Source organism: Abramis brama (assembly GCF_963993115.1).
Source record: "Abramis brama genome assembly, chromosome: 2".
Classification (NCBI taxonomy): domain Eukaryota; kingdom Metazoa; phylum Chordata; class Actinopteri; order Cypriniformes; family Leuciscidae; genus Abramis; species Abramis brama.
Window position 1 is genome coordinate 22,686,784 of NC_139964.1, and position 18,646 is coordinate 22,705,429.

Sequence of the window (18,646 nt, forward strand, 5' to 3'; positions counted from 1 at the left end):
GAGAAAGGAAAAATTAACTTAAAGGGTTAGTTCACCCCAAAAATGACCATGATTTTCTCGTCTGTAGGTCATCCTAGGCGTCTATGACATTCTTCTTTCAGATGAATACAATCAGAGTTATATTAAAACATGTCCTGGCTCTTCCAAGCTTTATAATGGCAGTGAATGGCCGTTTCTGTTTTGAAGTTCATCAAAGTGCATCTATCCATGATGAAAGTGCTCCACACTGCTCTGGGGGGTTAATAAAGGCCTTCTGAAGTGAAGCGATGTGTTTGTGTGAGAAAAATAACGCATAGACAGCCTAACACATATATTTATGGTGAAAGAGTGACCCTTGACCCGTCACAAATTAGTCTAAAAAGACAATTTTTTGAGAGAAATTTGGGAGGAGCTTTAGTTTGTTGCCCAGCCCTGTTTGTTTGAACTGCAAGAGACGTCAAAGCTTACGCTACTCCTACATCTACGTCACACATGCGTCACTGGTTACTCTTTTGGCACAAGTCGACTTGCGTACTGCTGTCTGCCGGAAGCTAGTTGTTTAAGTCTATATATTTTTATCACACAAACACATCGCTTCACTTCAGAAGGCCTTTATTAACCCCCCAGAGCAGTGTGGAGCACTTTCATCATGGATGGATGCACTTTGATGGACTTCAAAACAGAAACGGCCATTCACTGCCATTATAAAGCTTGGAAGAGCCAGGACATTTTTTTATATATCTTTGATTGTATTCATCTGAAAGAAGAATGTCATATACACCTAGGATGACTTGAGGGTGAGGAAATCATGGGCTAATTTTAATTTTTGGGTGAACTAACCCTTTAATATAAAGTAGGTGAGAGATGATTTTCTGGTATACTGTCTGTACTGATGTCTGACCTCATCATTGAGGACACAATAGATCAGGAAGATGAAGGTTCCCTGCTGGGAGTTCAAGATCAGGAAGATGATCTCCAGCTCCTTCCTGCCATTAGTGAAGAAACCCAGAATCCAGGAGCAACCAAGAACCACAAACTGAGCCAGTGTTTTAAATACCATAATCCTGCAGAGAGAGATGGAGAGTTGATATATATTTATTGATTATATTGTTGTGGAAAATCTGCAATTGTCCTGTTATAAGTATGCATTTTTGTCTGTAAAACACTTCTGTATTGTAATCAACCACACTTGAAACTTGTTTATTAAGAAAGTGGTTTATGAAGATAAACTCTGCAATTGTTATTGTAAAATGTTTTTTTTTTTTTTGAGAAAGTGGTTTATGAAGATAAACTCTGCAATTGTTATTGTAAAATGTTTTTTTTTTTTTTGAGAAAGTGGTTTATAAAGAAAAACATACCACACTTAATGTTTCAAGCATTCATTAAAAAGCATAGAGAGGAACAAAACATGTATTAGAAAGAGCTTTGCTAAAGAAAGAAGATAAATGCAAGCATTACTGTCGGATGTGTTGCGGTCGAAGTGCAGAATGCAACAAAGAAGAAAAGTCTGAAGAAGGAAGACTAAGAGGCGAAAGGCTTTATATAGACAAGTACGAAAGGAATTCCCAGAACTCATGACACCTCAAGACTTAGGATTGGATAAATCGTCTGTTAGAGACTGGTAATTTATGAGGGGATTTCCAAAGATGACGACCTCAAGAAATCAGATGGTCTATAAAAGGCTGAAAGGAGAAGATGAAGGCAGACGCTGATTCTTAATGGCCTCTTCGGTATTACAGCGCTTGTAAACGATTTACTCTTGATGTTGTTTTGTCTTGTTTTTTATATTAGTACTTTATATGTAAACTAATTAACCTGTAGATAATAAAACTTTATTTAGTTGAAACTAAGAAACTCTTTTGCTACTCTCGCCTGCCAAAAGTCTTTGATTTCTAAAAAAGTGAGCTGAAGAGACCACGAAGAAGTCTTCTGACCTATGGATTGTGAGTATGAAAATTCAGATGCTTATGATTTAGGACACATTTGACTTACTTTACCTAACCTGAGAATAATCAAAATAAGGTTAAATGTGTCTAGAAATATGCAGCATACTGTATAACAATATATATACACATTTCATTAAGTGTTCAAATCATATTGTTTGTTACTTGGTTCGTTTCATCTGTGAAACTTCAGCGTTCAGATTTTTCAAGGTGGAGATCAGATTGATGATGATGCAGATGAAGAGAATCATGTTTAACTGCACAGTAAGAGAAACAACAGTAATTAATCTTTAATCACTGTTTTCCTTTTAAAACAAAGTCATGATGAGAAATGTGTTTACTGCTAGTATGACGCAAACAGGTCCCAGAAAACTCCACATAAAACCTTTATCCATTTTAATCCAGCACCTGTTTGGAGGAAGAAGAAAAAAAATCAATGAACAAACATGAAACATGAAGGATGAAGGTGTTGATCTCTGAGTCGTTCAAACTAAACTCACTGTTCACTTCCGTATCCTTCAGGAAGCAGCCCGACAGACACGCCCACCACAACCAGAGCAACCATATATCCAATCACACACAGGAATCCACTGCTAAGCACCTCCCTCTTTTTGGAGCTGATCTGTGATAGGTTCTTCACACAGATGAAGAGCAGCACAGCTTCAATGAACATCCACACAAAGCCGGAGAGAAAGAGGAAGTGCAGCACACCTGATATCACGGCACACAACACCTGGAGATCATGAGAGACGGTTATGATGATTCTCAGTGAGACTGTGCTGAGCTGTAGGGCTCCTTCATCATTCTCACCTGATGAGGGTGTATGAGGCTCAGGAACTGTTGTGTGAGCAGGAACAGAAGGTGAGCCAACAGCAGACTCACGCAGAGGTTGATTCGAGCAACATTATTCACTCCAGGACTCCACTGACAAAAGGCAAAGGTCAACAGGGCCAAACTGAAGAACACCAGCCCCACGATCACACACACCAAATTCAACAGCTCCAGCAGTGAGTTGCTCTGAGAAAACATGTCAGAGTACATGAGTGTCAAATTTGGGTACTATACGGTTATCCGGACCACATGTGATGACTTACCCCAACCCTGCCCCTAAACCTGGGGTTACGACCAACCAAGAGCGGTTGTGGTCACGTGTGGTCAGGTGTGGTCCGGATAACCGTATAGTACCCAAATTTGTGCTGTTCTTCAATGCTCACTATAAATGTTCTCGTACCTCTGATGGGCGGCTGGTTTGCATGATGAGAGCGAATGTGGACAGATGAACACAGGAACACACAGTGTAGCTGCTGTTGGTCTTTAAAACAGAACAGCCATCTACAATCCACTCGCTGATATTCCAGTACACACAGGACAGAGAACCGTTGGGGTCAAACTCCTGCAAAAAGAAGAAGAACATGAAGAAAATATTATAACACTGAATATTAGACGCTTTCAGATGTTCATCAGTTCCCAGGTTGGACAAAAACACATTTCAGTCTCTCACTCTGATGTGTTTGAAGGTGAAGTTAACTGGTTTGGTGAGTTTAGTGTTGGTGGTTTTGGGAAGAGTAGCTGAGATCACAGTGGACATCATGGTTTTAATCGTGTCATTTGATGTGTTGAAGAAGTCTGGCTTCAGTAGATTCTCCATTGTGTTATAACTCATGAAAGCCACAGCAGCTGATCCTGTGTGACAGACACAGAAGAAATTTGTATTCAACACAATAAAAACCTTTGGTAAATGTGGTTTAGTGATAAATCTTCTAAAAATGTTTTATTAAAAATGTTGTATTAAAACGTACTCGGTTACTAACGTAACCTCGGTTCTCTCTAGAAGTGGGAACGAGTACTGCGTAATAGCTTACGCTAGGGGAAAAACTCTTTTCCGCGAGATATTGAAGCCAAAAATTATCCTTAATTTTGTAATAATGTAAAACGCGTTGCGGCAGCATGCAGACATAGGCGAGACGGCTCGCACGTCCATTGGCTGCCCTGCGGCAACTGCAGCAGCCTATCGAGATCACTATGCATGATCACCAGGGACTCGCAGAGAGTCTGGGAAAGAGGGGCTAGAACAGCATCGTTCCCATAATAAGTAGCGTCCTATTAGGAGCAAATTATATCAAGTGTTCCACACAGTCAGGGCGAAAACTCTAAACAGCTTAGCCTGCAAGGCGGGAACTTCTAGGTTATAAAACCTTATAAATGAAGACGGGGAGGCCCAGCCTGCCGCTGTACAGATATCTTGCAAGGCAATCCCGCTAGACCAAGCCCACGACGAGGCCATGCCTCTTGTGGAGTGCACTCTGACACCTAACGGGCACTGCAGGCCCTTAGAAGTGTAAGCCAGCGCTATAGCATCAACTATCCATCTGGATAGGCTCTGTTTCGTCGCAGCAAGTCCCTTAGAACGTCCGCTGAGGAAACAAAGAGCTGCTCCGTCTGTCTGAAGACAGATGAGCGAGACACATAAGCCCTTAAAGCCCTGACCGGGCAAAGGAAGCTCGCGTCCCTCTCCTCATTAGAGGCCGGCAGGGCCGACAGGGAAATCACCTGTGCCCTAGATGGTGTATTGAGGGATTTAGGAACATACCCGTGCCTTGGTTTGAGTATGACTCTCGAGTCATTAGGCCCAAATTCCATACACATCGCGCTCAATGAGAGCGCTTGCAAGTCCCCTATACGCTTTACTGAAGCGAGAGCCAGAAGAAACACTGTCTTGAAATACAAGTGTTTGATATCTATTGATTAGATTGGCTCGAATGGGGCACCTTTCATGGCTTCCAAAACCGTAGAAAGGTCCCACATGGGAACTGAGGGAGGTCTGGGAGGATTCAGCCTCTTAGCTCCTCTAAGGAAGCGAATGACCAGATCGTTCCTTCCAAGTGACTGGCCAAGCGTCGGTTTAGTGAACGCTGCTATGGCCGCCACGTAAACCTTGAGCGTGGATGGGGTTCTGCCCTTATCCAGTAGCTCTTGCAGGAAGGAGAGAACCTCCGTCACCCCACAGTCTGGGGGTGATATGCCACGAGCTGTGCACCAGCTAGAGAACACAGACCATTTCGAGGAATAGAGCCGTCTAGTAGACGGGGCTCTAGCCTGCGTGATCGTGTTTAACACTCCCACCGGGGGGTTAGCGGGTACCCGTTGATGGCCCACGCATGTAGGGACCAAAGCTCTGGGCGAGGATGCTAGATCGAGCCCTTGGCCTGAGAGAGGAGGTCCCTCACTGGTATCGGCCATTGGGCAGTGCTCGTCAGCTGCATCAGAACCGGGAACCAAGCTTGGTTCTTCCAGAATAGAGCCACAAGTAGCACTGAGCATCCCTCTTACCTGATTCGCACTAATACCTGAGGTAGAAGCGTGACGGGGGGAAAAGCATAGAGCGGGCAGCGGGGCCAGACGTGGACCAGCGCATCCCTGCTCCTGGAGAAAAACTCCGGACAGTGAGCGTTTTCCTGAGATGCAAACAGTTCTAACTCCGCTCTGCCGAATGTCTTCCACAGCAGTTGGACTGTCTGCGGGTGTAGAGACCATTCTCCTGCCGGAACATTGTTCCTGGACAGTCTGTCTGGTCCCATATTCAGGTGGCCTGGCACGTGCGCTGCTCTCAGCGAGCGCAGATTGTGCTGAGCCCAGACCAGGAGGCGCTCCTTCAGCCTGTAGAGGTTTCGGGACCTGATACCTCCTTGGCGATTTATATAGGCCACCACCGACATGTTGTCTGAACGGACCAGGACGTGGTGTCCTTTTAGGCCGGTGACACACTGGTTGCGTGGCGTGTCCGTTTTTATTTTGGCTCCCATGTTAACAGGTTAGAGCTTGCACACTGCCTGCTTGAGCCGCGCAGAAAACGCGTGCATGCTAGAAATAGAACCGACGCCTATTTTTCACGCGACACGCAAGCGTCTTGGAAGCGTTTCCAAGCAAAATTGAATAGGAAAAGATGTTTATATGACATTTTGACACGAATACATATTAATAAATGTCATTTTGATGTTTGAAAGTGTCTAGGGTTTGACATAAATTAAAATATAAATGCAATTTAAAAAAATATTATCGATTTTCAAATACTGCACCTGTCAATACAGAACGAAATATTCTATAGCCTATATTGCCGTCATTGTCTTTGCTGCTATATATTTATGTTTAACATGAAGTATAGGCCTTCCACAACTCTCTCCCCATTATGTCAAATATATCACCAATGAGGCTTATCATATGTCACCTAGCAGCAGCAGCGCCGCGTTAGACACGCTTCTGATGTGCAAAGACATGGAAAACGCCACGCACACGCCACGCAGCTGACACGCAACAGAAACGCCACGCAGCCAGTGTGTCACCGGCCTTATCTGGGGATAAAAGCGCCTCAGCGCGTTGTCGACTGCCATCATTTCCAAGCAGTTTAAGTGTAGAAGCTTTTCCCGTTCTGACCACTGGCCGAAGAACGGTCTGCCCTCGAGCAGCGCTCCTCAACCCGAGGTGGAGGCGTCCGTAGACACCACCTTCACACTCGAGGAAGTCCCCAGGGTTACACCTGACCGGTACCAGTCGGTCGCTCTCCAAGGTTTCAGAGCTGAGACGCATTTCTGATCGACCTTGAGGCGGAAAAGACCGGAAGCCCACGCTCGACGCGGTACTCACGCTTTTAGCCAGAACTGCAGAGGGCGCATGCGAAGCAGACCCAGTACTGATGATGCTGAGGCCATGAGACCCAGCATCTTCTGAAACTGTCTGAGCAGGACTATAGTGCATATAGGTCATAGACAGCGAGTCCAGTTCTGTGCCCAGAAAAGATATTCTCTGACTGGGAGACAGTGAACTCTTCGCCCAATTGACTTTGAGACCTAGATTCTCGAGATGTTCGAGTAATATGGTCCTGTGTTCTATGAGCTCTGAGTGTGATCGAGCTAGAATCAGCCAATTGTCCAAGTAATTCAAAACTTGCATGCCCCGAAGTTTCAGGGGTGCAAGCGCCGCATCCATGCACATAGTGAATGTACGGGGTGCTAGGGACAGGCCAAACAGCAGGACTGTGTATTGATATGCCTGGCCCTCGAAGGCGAATCTCAAAAATCGCCTGTGATGTGACGCCATTTGTATTTGGAAATATGCGTCCTTCAGATCTATTGACATAAACCAGTCCCCTTGGTGAATTTGCGAGAGAATTTTCCTGGTTGTGAGCATTCTGAACCGGCGTTTCAAAAGCACTTTGTTCAGCTGTCTTAGATCTAGAATGGGTCTGAGACCCCGTCTTTTTTCATTACCAGAAAATATCTGCTGTATAGGCCCCCTTCGCTCTGAGCTTGAGATAAAGGCTCTATGGCCCCTTTGCTCAACAGTTTCGCTATTTCGGCTCGAAGTAGATGTGCTACTTCCTTTTCCACCGTAGTTTCGATTCACGCCGCGTAACAGCGGGGGCGTCGAGCGAACTGTAGCGAATAGCCTCTTTTTATAATGTTTAGCACCCATTCTGATACCCCGGGGAGCTTTGCCCATGCACTCGCATGAATAGCTAGGGGTTGAATGAGATCTGGGCTCTGGCCGCGACATGGTGGCGACCGGAGAGCATTGGTATGCTGTGACATAGACGCCGTGCTTGCAGCGCTCGAGGCGGGGGGCGCGCTGATCACAGTGGGCAGCCTGCCCGCGCTCGACTCTCCTATGGCGGTTTGCTGAGAGAGAGGGAGCGGGGCGAACCCCGTAGGGTTTGTCATGTCTGTGAGTGAATGTGGGCGCGGGACAGCGGGCACATTTACTATACTGAAAACACCGTCTGCTTGAGCAGACTGTATGTGCGTTGGTTTTGTTTTTACAGGAACCGTGAGACATGCAGTGTGTAGTGTTTGTGGGCACTGGGTCGTGGGCACATTCACTACATTTAATGCACAATTGACATGAGTCGATTTTATGTGTGTGAGCCCTGTGTGGCGGGCTGTGCTTGTGTGTAGGAATGAGCACTGGGCTGTGGGCATTTTTACTACACTCATAACACTCATGGCCGGAATACCAGAAAATACACTCTTTATGAGATTTATCTGGGTCGCTGTAAAAACGGCGTTTGTGTGCAGGCAAACTGGTTGTAGTACCGGCTTGTTTTCTGCTAAATACACTGGAACAGTCGCATTTTCTGGAACTGAAAGAGCGAGAAGTTTTGGTGGAAGTCTGGCCGCAGCGGGACTTGAACACTGTTGTTTTCCTAGGCGGGCTAGGAAGACTTTGAGGCCTTGGGCTTTATCTCGATCTTAGCAGAGCGAGAGCGAGGTCTCGGGTCCCGGGCCTGTCGACGCTGCGAAGCGGTGGGCGGAGGCTGCGGCTGGGAGCTTCGAGCAGACGGTTGTTTAGAGCGACCTGCTGCGGAACTGGAGCGTTTAGGCAGAAAATGTTTCATGGCCTGTGACGTTTTCTGCACCTCAGCAAATCTATCTGCGAAATCCTTGACGGATGATCCAAAGAGGCCGGCAGAGGAGATGGGGGCGTCGAGGAATACGGTGCGCTCCGAGTACGACATCTCGGATAGCGTAAGCCACAAGTGTCTCTCAGCTACAGTGAGAGAGGCCATGCTCCGCCCTATGGCCTGTGCAGCGGACTTAGTGGGGCGAAGGGCAAGATCCGTAGCGCTCCTCAGGTCCGGCACGCTGATAGCTTCCGGTCCTTCCTCATCCAGTTTACGGAGAAGGTTGGCCTGGAAGATCTGCAGGATGGCCATAAAATGTAGCGCAGATACAGCCTGCCCAGCGGCGGTGTAAGCGCGACCGTGCATAGCTGAAGTCGTGCGGTAGGCTTTTGATGGTAGCGCCGTCTTAGCACGCCGTCCAGCAGAGTGCGGGCAAAGATGGGCCGCTACAGCTTCTTCCACGGGGGGAAGAGAATGGTACCCCTTGTCTTTAGCACCGTCCACCACGGAGAATGCTGCTGAGACGGAGGTACGCACTCTGGCTGAGAAGGGGGCGTTCCAAGACTTAGCGACTTCTTCATGAAGCTCAGGAAGAAAGGGCGCGGGTCTTGAAGACGGCGAAGCGTGGTCCCCTTGCAGGAAGCAACCGTCCAGCCGGTTGTGCGCAGGCTCCTTGGGCGTAGACCACTCAAGACCGAGGCTCGCAACGGCCTGCTCGAGCAGATGCATGAGCTCTGCTTCAATGTTAACTCTTTTCCCAGAAGGCTGGCGAACAGAGGGGGCGAGATCCACAGAGCTCGACCAGTCCTCACTGCCCGACGCCAGGAGAGAGCAGCTGTCATCCTCCACACACACGGCTTCTTCGTCGTCATCCATGACGGAAGTGGCGGCAGACGGTGGCCGCTGTCCGGCAGTAAGAGGCCTGGATGAAGCAGGCGGCGAAGCTAGCGGGCGAACCGGCAAGCTTTTGCGGGTTGGAGGAGGTTCCGGGACCCGCTGAGCACGGCGCTTTTTACGGTGCCGGCACTGCAGCGTGGGGAGGTGCAGACTCTGCGAAAGATGCCAGGCGAATCCTCAGAGTCCGCCGTCAGCGAGCGCGAGAGCTGCATGATCTTCACCCAGGCAGGAAACGTAGATGACATGGCGTTCCCCGTCGCTGAGTGGGGCTCGACTCGAGCCACAGACGGTACGAGACATCTTTAAAAAGACGCTCGGCTCTTTTAGGCAGCGGCGAACACACACTAGCCGAGAAAAAGATATAGACGCCGGATAGTGTAGCAGAAAGGGCGACTGAAGGCGGCGAGTTGTCGGCCAGCAGCTTCAGGTGCAAAGGCTCGTCCCGCAGAAGGCTTTCTCAGACGGCGCGGCTTCTTCCTCTCGGGATCCAGCGATGTGTGAGCTTCGCTGAAGAGATGAAAAATCTGATTCTCTAGCCTGTCGAGCTATATTTATAGGCCCAAGCCACGCCCATTTCGGCGGGACGTGACGTAGTTGGATTGGATTTCATTGGCTTAGACGTCACGATGGGCCTCTCTCGATAGGCTGCTGCAGTTGCCGCAGGGCAGCCAATGGGCGCGCGAGCCGTCTCGCCTATGTCTGCATGCTGCCGCAACGCGTTTTACCTTATTACAAAATTAAGGATAATTTTTGGCTTCAATATCTTGCGGAAAAGAGTTTTTCCCCTAGCGTAAGCTATTACGCAGTACGAGAGACCTCTCGTAAGAGAACACATCTCACATACTTGTTTCATTGTTGTTCTTGGCGATCCCAATGAGATCGATGTCCACAGAAGAATTTGTCGTGTCAAGTCGAGGGATTTTATCTAAGGTGACATTGGGTCCAACCATGAAGACTTGAACCTCTGATTTAGAAAATAAGCAGTTATGTTTTGTTTTTTGTTTTTATTAAAGTTGATTCAATTTGCACAAATGTGCAAAAAACAAAACAATAAAAAGACTAAAATAAAATAACTATTCCATCTAATTACTAGTTTGAATTAATCAGTTTACTTTGTACACAGCAAATTAAGTCAATCTGGTAATGCTGTTTGAGTTGTTTAATCCTCCTCTGCTGAGATCTTGAGAGATGTAATGTCTTCTTTTATCTTCAGTTGATTCATCTTAGGGTACGTTTACACAACAACGATATGCTTAAAACCCTTAAGTGTTTTCTTTGAGTTTTCAAAACTTTGCATTTTCAGGCACCCAAACTGACTCTTTGTTGTTGTGGAAACGAACGGCCAAAACTTATAAAAAGTTTTTAGTTGAAAACGGTGTAGTGTAAACAGACCCTAAGGCTGTGGCTGAAGCGGGTGTTCATCACTAATGCTCAATCATCTCTTAATTAATCACTTAATTATCTCATTAACTTTAACACTTTTAACACTCTTTAGATTGGGACATTATGTACTCTGAGCAGCAGAGGTGGAAAGTCCAGGTTCAGAAAGTAAAAGTCCTCCTCATTATTTTGTTCCAATCACCTGGATTTGCTAATTCAGCAGGAGAGAGAACTAATTAGTGAAATCAGCTGCACAGCAAAAACTCCAGTATTAAATGAACTCTCCTGGGAGATTATTTGGCTCCAGACTCAATAGTGTTAAAGTTAATGAGCTAATTAAGTGATTGATTGAGTGACGATTGACCATTATTGAAGACACCTGATGTTAACAAGCAGAATCACCAAAGGAGAAAAATCACAGTTTTAGTCGCCATTATGGATATCAGTGTTTGATTTAGTTAGGCAGTTGACCTTAAAATTTTTAACTTTAGATATTGTTTGGCTGTTGTAACTGAGTATATATATATATACACACTCCCTGATCTCATATATAATCTCAGTTTCATCATCAATAATAACAGTTTCTCCACTCACCAACAGCAGCAAGAGTAAAACTGACGCTGTCATTTGTGTTTGTCGACTTCACCAATGTAGAGATGAGTTTCTCGTTGGCTTTTAACACACGGTTTCCATGGGAGGCTAGTTCAGCTGGGCTGACTGATGATGAAGACTCTAAAATCTTTCCTGAAGCGTTGAAGACCATATTCAAAATATCGGTCACAGTCTAGTTTATTGATCAGAAAAAAAAAATTACAGTAAATGTAAATATTAAGAAAGCCAATTAATCAGACCTGCAATGTCAATCATGTAACTGACAATTACATTTGATTTGATTATTTAAAAAAATATATATATCTTGAAAACTTACAGTCAAAGGAATCTCTTGAACTGTAATGTTCTCGATCTGCTCTAGAAGATTTTGAAGGCATTCAGTCTGAATCTGAAATAAAAATTGAGAAGACAGAATTTGACGATGTGTGAGCGATGACTTTACCCGGGTATGCTGAGTGTCTCTGAAATGAGACACAGACAGTGTTTCTGAACGAATTTCTTTAACAAATGATTCAATGACATACATTTTTTAAACATTTGTCGCCACCTCGTGTAAATGAAAATACTTTTCCAAAGGTGCTTTTCTGTATTTTGCTGGCTACCGTGGACAGTGTTTGTATCCAAACTAACAGAAGTACTGTAATAAAAGTTTATGTTTGTAAAAGAAGTAATGAGAATGTGTGGTTGAAATGGACAGCTTCGTGGACAGCTTTCTCTGCGCATTAAATATTCTCCCCATATTGCCAGCAAACCAATGAGAATGCAGAACAATGATGATGACAGAGAGTATAGGCTTCAAAGCTATTGTGGACCCGCTTACCCAAAACCCTCCGTAAATTACAGTGGTTTGGCAAGTAAATGTATGACGTATAGTCACGTATTTCCAACATTTTTTTTATGTAAGCTTTATGTTACACCTTAAATAACAAGGGAATTTGTAGTAATTTTATAGTGTCAATTAATTAGCGAGTCCACAAACACATTCTTTCAATTGGCTTTTGTATGCAGAGTATTCACAGCTTATATGGACTGAATGCCCCCATAAACCATCAGCAATTATTAGAAAAGCACATTCATATTTCAGATTACACACATATCTATTGCTTCAGTTTCAGAGGTGGAAAGTCCAGGGGTCAGAAAGTAAAAGTCCTGCCATATGTTTATTCCACCCATGAACTCACACAGCAAAAACTCCAGTGTTAAATGAACTCTCCTGGGAGTTTATTTGGCTCCAGACTCAAGAGTGTTAAAGTTAATGAGATAATTTAGTGATTGATTGAGTGGTGATTGATCATTATTGAAGACACCTGATGTTAACCAGCAGAATCAACAAAGGAGAAAATCTATTTTTTTAAGTTGCCATTATGGTGATCAGTGTTTGCTTTAGTTGGGCTCTTGACCCTTAACCTAATAACGTTAGATTTTGTTTGGCTGATGTATCTGAATTATAACTCAGATGAACAAAGAGAAAAGTTGATCAGGTGGTGTTGGTTATGTTTTTACATAATCATCATTTGATAGAGAGTCAGGTTTACCTTTTTGATTACAGAAGATGTTCTGATCAAAAGACTTTGAAAAAGTATTTTATTTAGACACACAGACATCCGGAATCAGCCTCAACAATGGTGACAATAATAAAGCATGTTGCAGTGCATTTTGGGTGACACCAATCAAAACTCATTCATGGCTCCCATCATGCATTGCGGTATGAATAAATTATAATCTGAATTGTCTTAGTAATTTCCTTTTCCTAATTGAATATTGTCCACACATGTCCTTATAAGGGCAAAAAAAGATGTCGTTTTAACGGCATAACATCTTGTTATTACAAGAAAAAGATGTTGTTTTAGCGACATAAGATCTCGTTATTACGAGAAAAGATGTCGTTAAAACGACATAAGATCTCGTTATTACGAGAAAAGATGTTGTTAAAACGACATAAGATCTCGTTATTACGACATAATTGGGGAAAAAAAAATAATATGTATGTGGCAGCAATGCGTCACCGTAGAAAATAAATGTGCGTTTCCAACAAATTAATAATGTAAACGACAATCTCACGAGTCACGAGAAAAAATATATATCTCAGAAAGTGCACTATCGCGCTGCACTGGACTTCCCGTAACAGCTCCGCTTATAAAGCCGCGATCTAATCCTGTTAACATGAAATAAGCCTGCTCCCGAGCAGATTTAAGCTTGCGCACCTGTTGCTATGACAGCAAGTCCAGGATGAGCGTCGAAGAAACAAACAATCCAAGATCATGCCAAATCGCCAACAATCAAATACAGCTAAGTGAGTTAGCGACGTACGAAGAACGGGCCCCTGGACTTTCCACCTCTGATGTTTTTCAACATTAACAGAGAGCCAAACATGTATTGTTACTGCACTGAAGGTCACTGTGAAGGTTCAGTGATGTTAGTACAGACACACAACACAAATCTAGCAACAATAAATAGAACAGAACATTCATATTTCACATAACGGATATCTACAATGCATATTTTATTGCATTAGACTTTGAACTAATAAACCATTTCCAGTTACGAATTGAGCAAAAAAAATGTATATTGCATAAAATATCACCATTTCCATTCCATGTGTTCAAGAGAACAAAATCGCCACTTCCTGAAAAACTGGCTCAAAACATCAGTAATAAAAATGGAAGCTGCTGCAATAAGAGAAGCCCGTGGCTCTATTATAATCATCTCTTTTTTGTGCATAAAAATACTTGCTCCTCAAAGCTCAGATGAAACCCCATAATAACCCAGTCAACACATGATCACAGTGACATCACACCATTCTCATACGGTGATGCTCACAGTGTCAGTAATATATGAGCTCATTGTGAATTCAAAATGTTGAGCAGGTTAAGAGGAGGCGGTTCAGATATCGGTCACTGGGGGGAGATTACTTCCTGTTTCTCAACACTATCAGAGTGATGTCACAGTGGTGTCACATATGCTCACAGTATGAGTGCACACCTTCATGCTGCAATGCATGCTGGATATCTAGTCTTTGCGCACTTTGACCTCACATTGTGGCCATAGTATGAGTATCCTGTGAGCTCGTGGTGAGATCACTGTGAGATCAAATAGTTGACTGGGTAACACTGTCATGTTATCTTTTGTTTAGATGCCTAATGTGTGTGACAGTTCTGGGAGATAATCAAACCAAATCATTTTGATGACAGGCATTTCAGAATGACCAAAACTCAATTTTAGATGGTGTGTGATGAGACTGATCAGTCCAGTTATCTAATCACATAACCGTATGCAATATCCCAAAAATTGCATAGGCTACAATACATGGATGGAAACATTGCCATTGTTAGTTCAACTCTAAGGCCCTCTCACACACCCGGTGCAATGCAGCGGCAGGCGCTACGCAAGTGTGTTTTGCTAGTTTCAGCCCAACGCAGTTTTCATTTTCATGTCCTGCACCACGTTGTAAATAGCAAATGCATTTGCGCCCATTTGTGCAGCCATGGGCTTCTGGTCTGAAAGCGAGGTGTGTTCAGGCGCATTGATGGTGCGTTTCTATTTTGAGGAACTGAAATAGACGCGCCATTGACCAACTGAAACCTGGTCTAAAGTCAATAGTGCAGTATTTATTTATTTTTTGTTATTTAAAGAGGGCGTTAGTTCTATGAGCCTATAGGCAAGTCCACAACGCGTGCACACTCTGCTTATTACACACACAGGGACGCGCAGCAGCACACAAACATGCCAAATATTAAACACAAAAGGATTACAATGTAAAAGATTAATATTGTGGGCATAAAGATAACGTGGAATCCTGCTTGTCCCGTAGATGGTGTTCTTGCGCTTTAACCTCGCACACAAGCAGATCCGTTTCCTCTCTGGAGAAGCGTTCAGTCTTTACGCTTCCAAATTCCGTCATGTAAATAGCGAATCCGCCATGACGCGAGCGCAACTGACTTTTAAAGGGAATGGGAGATGAGACTCTGATTGGTTTGTTGCACGTTACGCCCAAAACACACCGATTACTCATTAAGAGAACAGAGACGACCCTTTTAGACCATGCACTTATATTGTTAAAATATAAAACTTCAATTTCAGAAACTCAACTTACGGTGCATCCTTCCTCCAGCGTTATATTTATATCTGCAATGACAGAAATCAGCATGAAGACAATAATAAAATACATCTGCGTCAGACAAAACTTTAGAAAATAATCTCATAAAGTCCTATCCATTTATATTGTATTTTATTCATTTTGATCTTAGTCCAGATCGAGTGGAAGTCAGTGTCTCACTTTAAACTGTTATGATGTTTCTCCATTAGGAGCAGAACTCATGTTACCAGCACATAAAACTATCAGTGTAAATCACTGTGCTAAACAAGATTAATAGATTAGCTGCAGTCAGAATAAAAAAAAAAAAATTAATCAAAAATCAAATGATGGATGCGACCATAAATATGGGAATGAAGAGATGTTGCCTTTTTTCATATGGACATAAAATCTAAATATCTCTCCTCCTAGTCAAAAAAAAAAAAAAATAATAATAATAATAATAAAAAATGTAAATAACTTAATACACAGTAGCTTGTGTGCAGACATTCATTTCATGTTATAAAAAAATGCTGTTCTGCAAATGCACATTTCACACACTCTTATATATCTAGAGACACAAACACACTCACACACCAAACATTCAGACAAATTTACAAATGCAAATAAATAAAAATATAAATATATTTAGCAGCACAGTATGAGAAATATTGGCCAATTTGCCTGACTAATCCTTAAGCATAAAAAATGTCAAGTCAGGCTTTTATCTAGTTGAATTTATTTTAAACTTTTCTGAAGATGATGAAGAAAACTACAAATACGTAAATTTATTACAAATACGGCTCCAATAAGGCTCTAGTAAATCTACTGCTGGAGAACCAAATAATTCTGACAAATTTGACTAGTCAGTTCCAGTATAGTTAATACTTGACCCAGTCAACAAGTGAGATTATGTGATGATCACACTGACATCACACCATTGATTTCTAATATTATTCTCTCAACAGACATTTACATCGATAGTCTGGCGTTATAATTTATTTGCTTTTGGTGTACTGTGGAGTGGGTAAAACTGTTTTTAATGGCAGGCTAGCAGATACCGTTGACTCGCGCTAGCCTAGCACCGGCAAACTATGCAACTGGAAGGAGTGGATGAAAAATGTTGCAACCTGTCTCCACTGATAAATAACACCAAGGCTAACTTGGAAATGAGGTCCGATGTCCAAAATCCTGAACCACCACTTTAACAATACGTTTCAGTTTTCATCCAAACACTCAGTTGTAAAAACACAGGAAGTAACTCTGGCAAACACACACCGACTACAGTCACATGTGACACATATCTGACACAAGTTGTGTAACTATAACACATGTGTAAAAGGTTCAACACACTTCTGTGTAAGAGGAATATAACATATTAGTTGTGTTATAGGCATAGACTGTAAAAAGGTAACACAAAATGTGTAGTCCTTATAAACACAGAGATGTGTTAAGAATCGACACAATTTGACAGAACATGTGTTGTCCCTGAGCACACACACTACATGTGTTAAAATCTACACAACATGTGTCATTTTTAACATCTCTTTTTACAGGTTGTGTTGTTTTCAACTCATCATTTTATAAGAGCGTGCCGACACTCACCATCACTGTGAATGGTAGGCTATGCAGTGTTTGCTGTGTTCTCACATCTCTTTTTAGAGTGAAAGAAAGTCTCAAAAACACAGTTAGAAACCCCTGTTTTCCACTGTTACAAACATGTCACCCATCCCGTCAACGTGTGGGACGGGTCTTTACTCCTCTGATTTTTTTATGATGTTCAAAGCGTTTCTAAGTTTTCTAAATCTGATTATTGTGCATATCCGATTGAAATACGATCATAATTAGCTGATGTGAACAGCAAAAAATCTAAATCTCCGGTTCTGCCGCTGCCACAGAAGACGCAGTAGTCCAGCGTGTCGGATACACATTTCCATGTTGTAAAATTTAAATAAGACAACATCTGTATTGCAAACCCCTCCATGGTGCTGTTCAGGGCCGTGCACAGGGGGGTGGCCCGGTGGCTAGAGCCACTGCCCCTCTGCCCTCATCGACTGAGGTGCCCCTCTTCCCCACCCCCACCGCTCCGCTCAAAGCATTCCGCTAATCCGCTCCAGGTTTTCCCGCTCGCTCCGCAGCATCACTCACAGTAACGTTACACGACAGTTCACGAAAGCTGTCGCATTAACAGGTAGGCTATGCAAGACAGTGGTTGAATCTGCGAAATTTGTTTTTGTTGTATTTATGTCGGTAATGTTTTGCTCTTGGTCTTCTGGCTTCTGGCTCTTTCTACTTGTGCTAACAACTTGTACAACCAGGGCTGGACTGGCCATCATGCATACCGCGCACTTTCCCGGTGGGCGGACGTGCTTTTTGGGCCGATACATCTCATATACTCATACATTATTTTTATTATTAGGCCTATTGTTTTTTCTTTTTCTTTTTAACGGCCCATAACATTTGTACATCGGCGGCCCATCCGTTTTGTTTTGTTTTGCTTAATTGGCGGTGCTGGGTTTGTTTACACTACCGTTCAAAAGTTTGGGGTCAGTACGATTTTTTAATGTTTTTAAAAGAAAACCAAGGCTGCATTATTTTATTAAAAAAAAAAAAAAACAGTAATATTGTGAAATATTATGACAATTTAAAATGACTGTTTTCTATTTTAATATATTTTAAATTGTGATTTATTCCTGTGATCGAAGCTTGAATGTTCAGCATCATTACTCCAGTCTTCAGTGTCACATGATCCTTCAGAAATCATTCTAATATGATGATTTGATGCTCAAGAAACATTCATTTTTATTATCAATGTTGAAAACAGTTGTGTAATTTTTTTTTTTTTCAAAATTCTTTGATGAATAGAAAGTTCAAAAGAACAGCATTATATTCACATAGAAAACAGCTGTTTTAAATTGGAATAATATTTCACAATATTACTGTTTTTGTTTGCATTTTTAATCAAATAAATGCAGCCTTGGTGAGCAGAAGATACTTCTTTTAAAAACATTAAAAATCTTACTGACCCCAAACTTTTGAACGGTAGTGTATGTTTTCTGACCTTCATCAGCTCCTGTGGCAGATGTGAGGAGGATCAGGAGAGAGATGAGAAAGTGTAGAGCCTGCGGTAAGCAGAAATACTTTCAAAACACTTAGGCCATGTCATGAGTGTAGGAACCCATAACCGAGTTACAGATCATTTCCACATCTGCATAGTTGACGATTACCGCCATTCACTAGAAATTTAATGAGAGGCGTTTGTAAACCATGTTTTCCGCCAAAATAAAAGCTTGATGCAGTTTAAAATAAAATAAAAATAAAATAAAAGATCATGTGCTTATATCTCTTTCAAGTAAAGAAATTGGTACA

At 42.9% G+C, this 18,646-nt stretch overlaps 1 protein-coding gene across 1 annotated transcript in view; it reads right to left on the bottom strand.

Moving 5' to 3' along the window:
* Positions 1-18,646, bottom strand: part of LOC311077873 (uncharacterized protein) — a 60,137-nt gene that overhangs the window by 2,639 nt on the left and 38,852 nt on the right. Inside the window, exons 8-18 of the mRNA XM_084106508.1 lie at positions 15,299-15,330; positions 11,522-11,593; positions 11,188-11,377; positions 10,058-10,177; positions 3,424-3,605; positions 3,154-3,315; positions 2,733-2,939; positions 2,423-2,655; positions 2,264-2,330; positions 2,088-2,179; positions 881-1,043 (exon numbers count right to left, since the gene is read on the bottom strand). Of these exons, the coding sequence (XP_083962634.1) occupies positions 881-1,043; positions 2,088-2,179; positions 2,264-2,330; positions 2,423-2,655; positions 2,733-2,939; positions 3,154-3,315; positions 3,424-3,605; positions 10,058-10,177; positions 11,188-11,377; positions 11,522-11,593; positions 15,299-15,330 (1,520 nt within the window). The remainder of the gene's footprint in view (positions 1-880; positions 1,044-2,087; positions 2,180-2,263; positions 2,331-2,422; positions 2,656-2,732; positions 2,940-3,153; positions 3,316-3,423; positions 3,606-10,057; positions 10,178-11,187; positions 11,378-11,521; positions 11,594-15,298; positions 15,331-18,646) is intronic.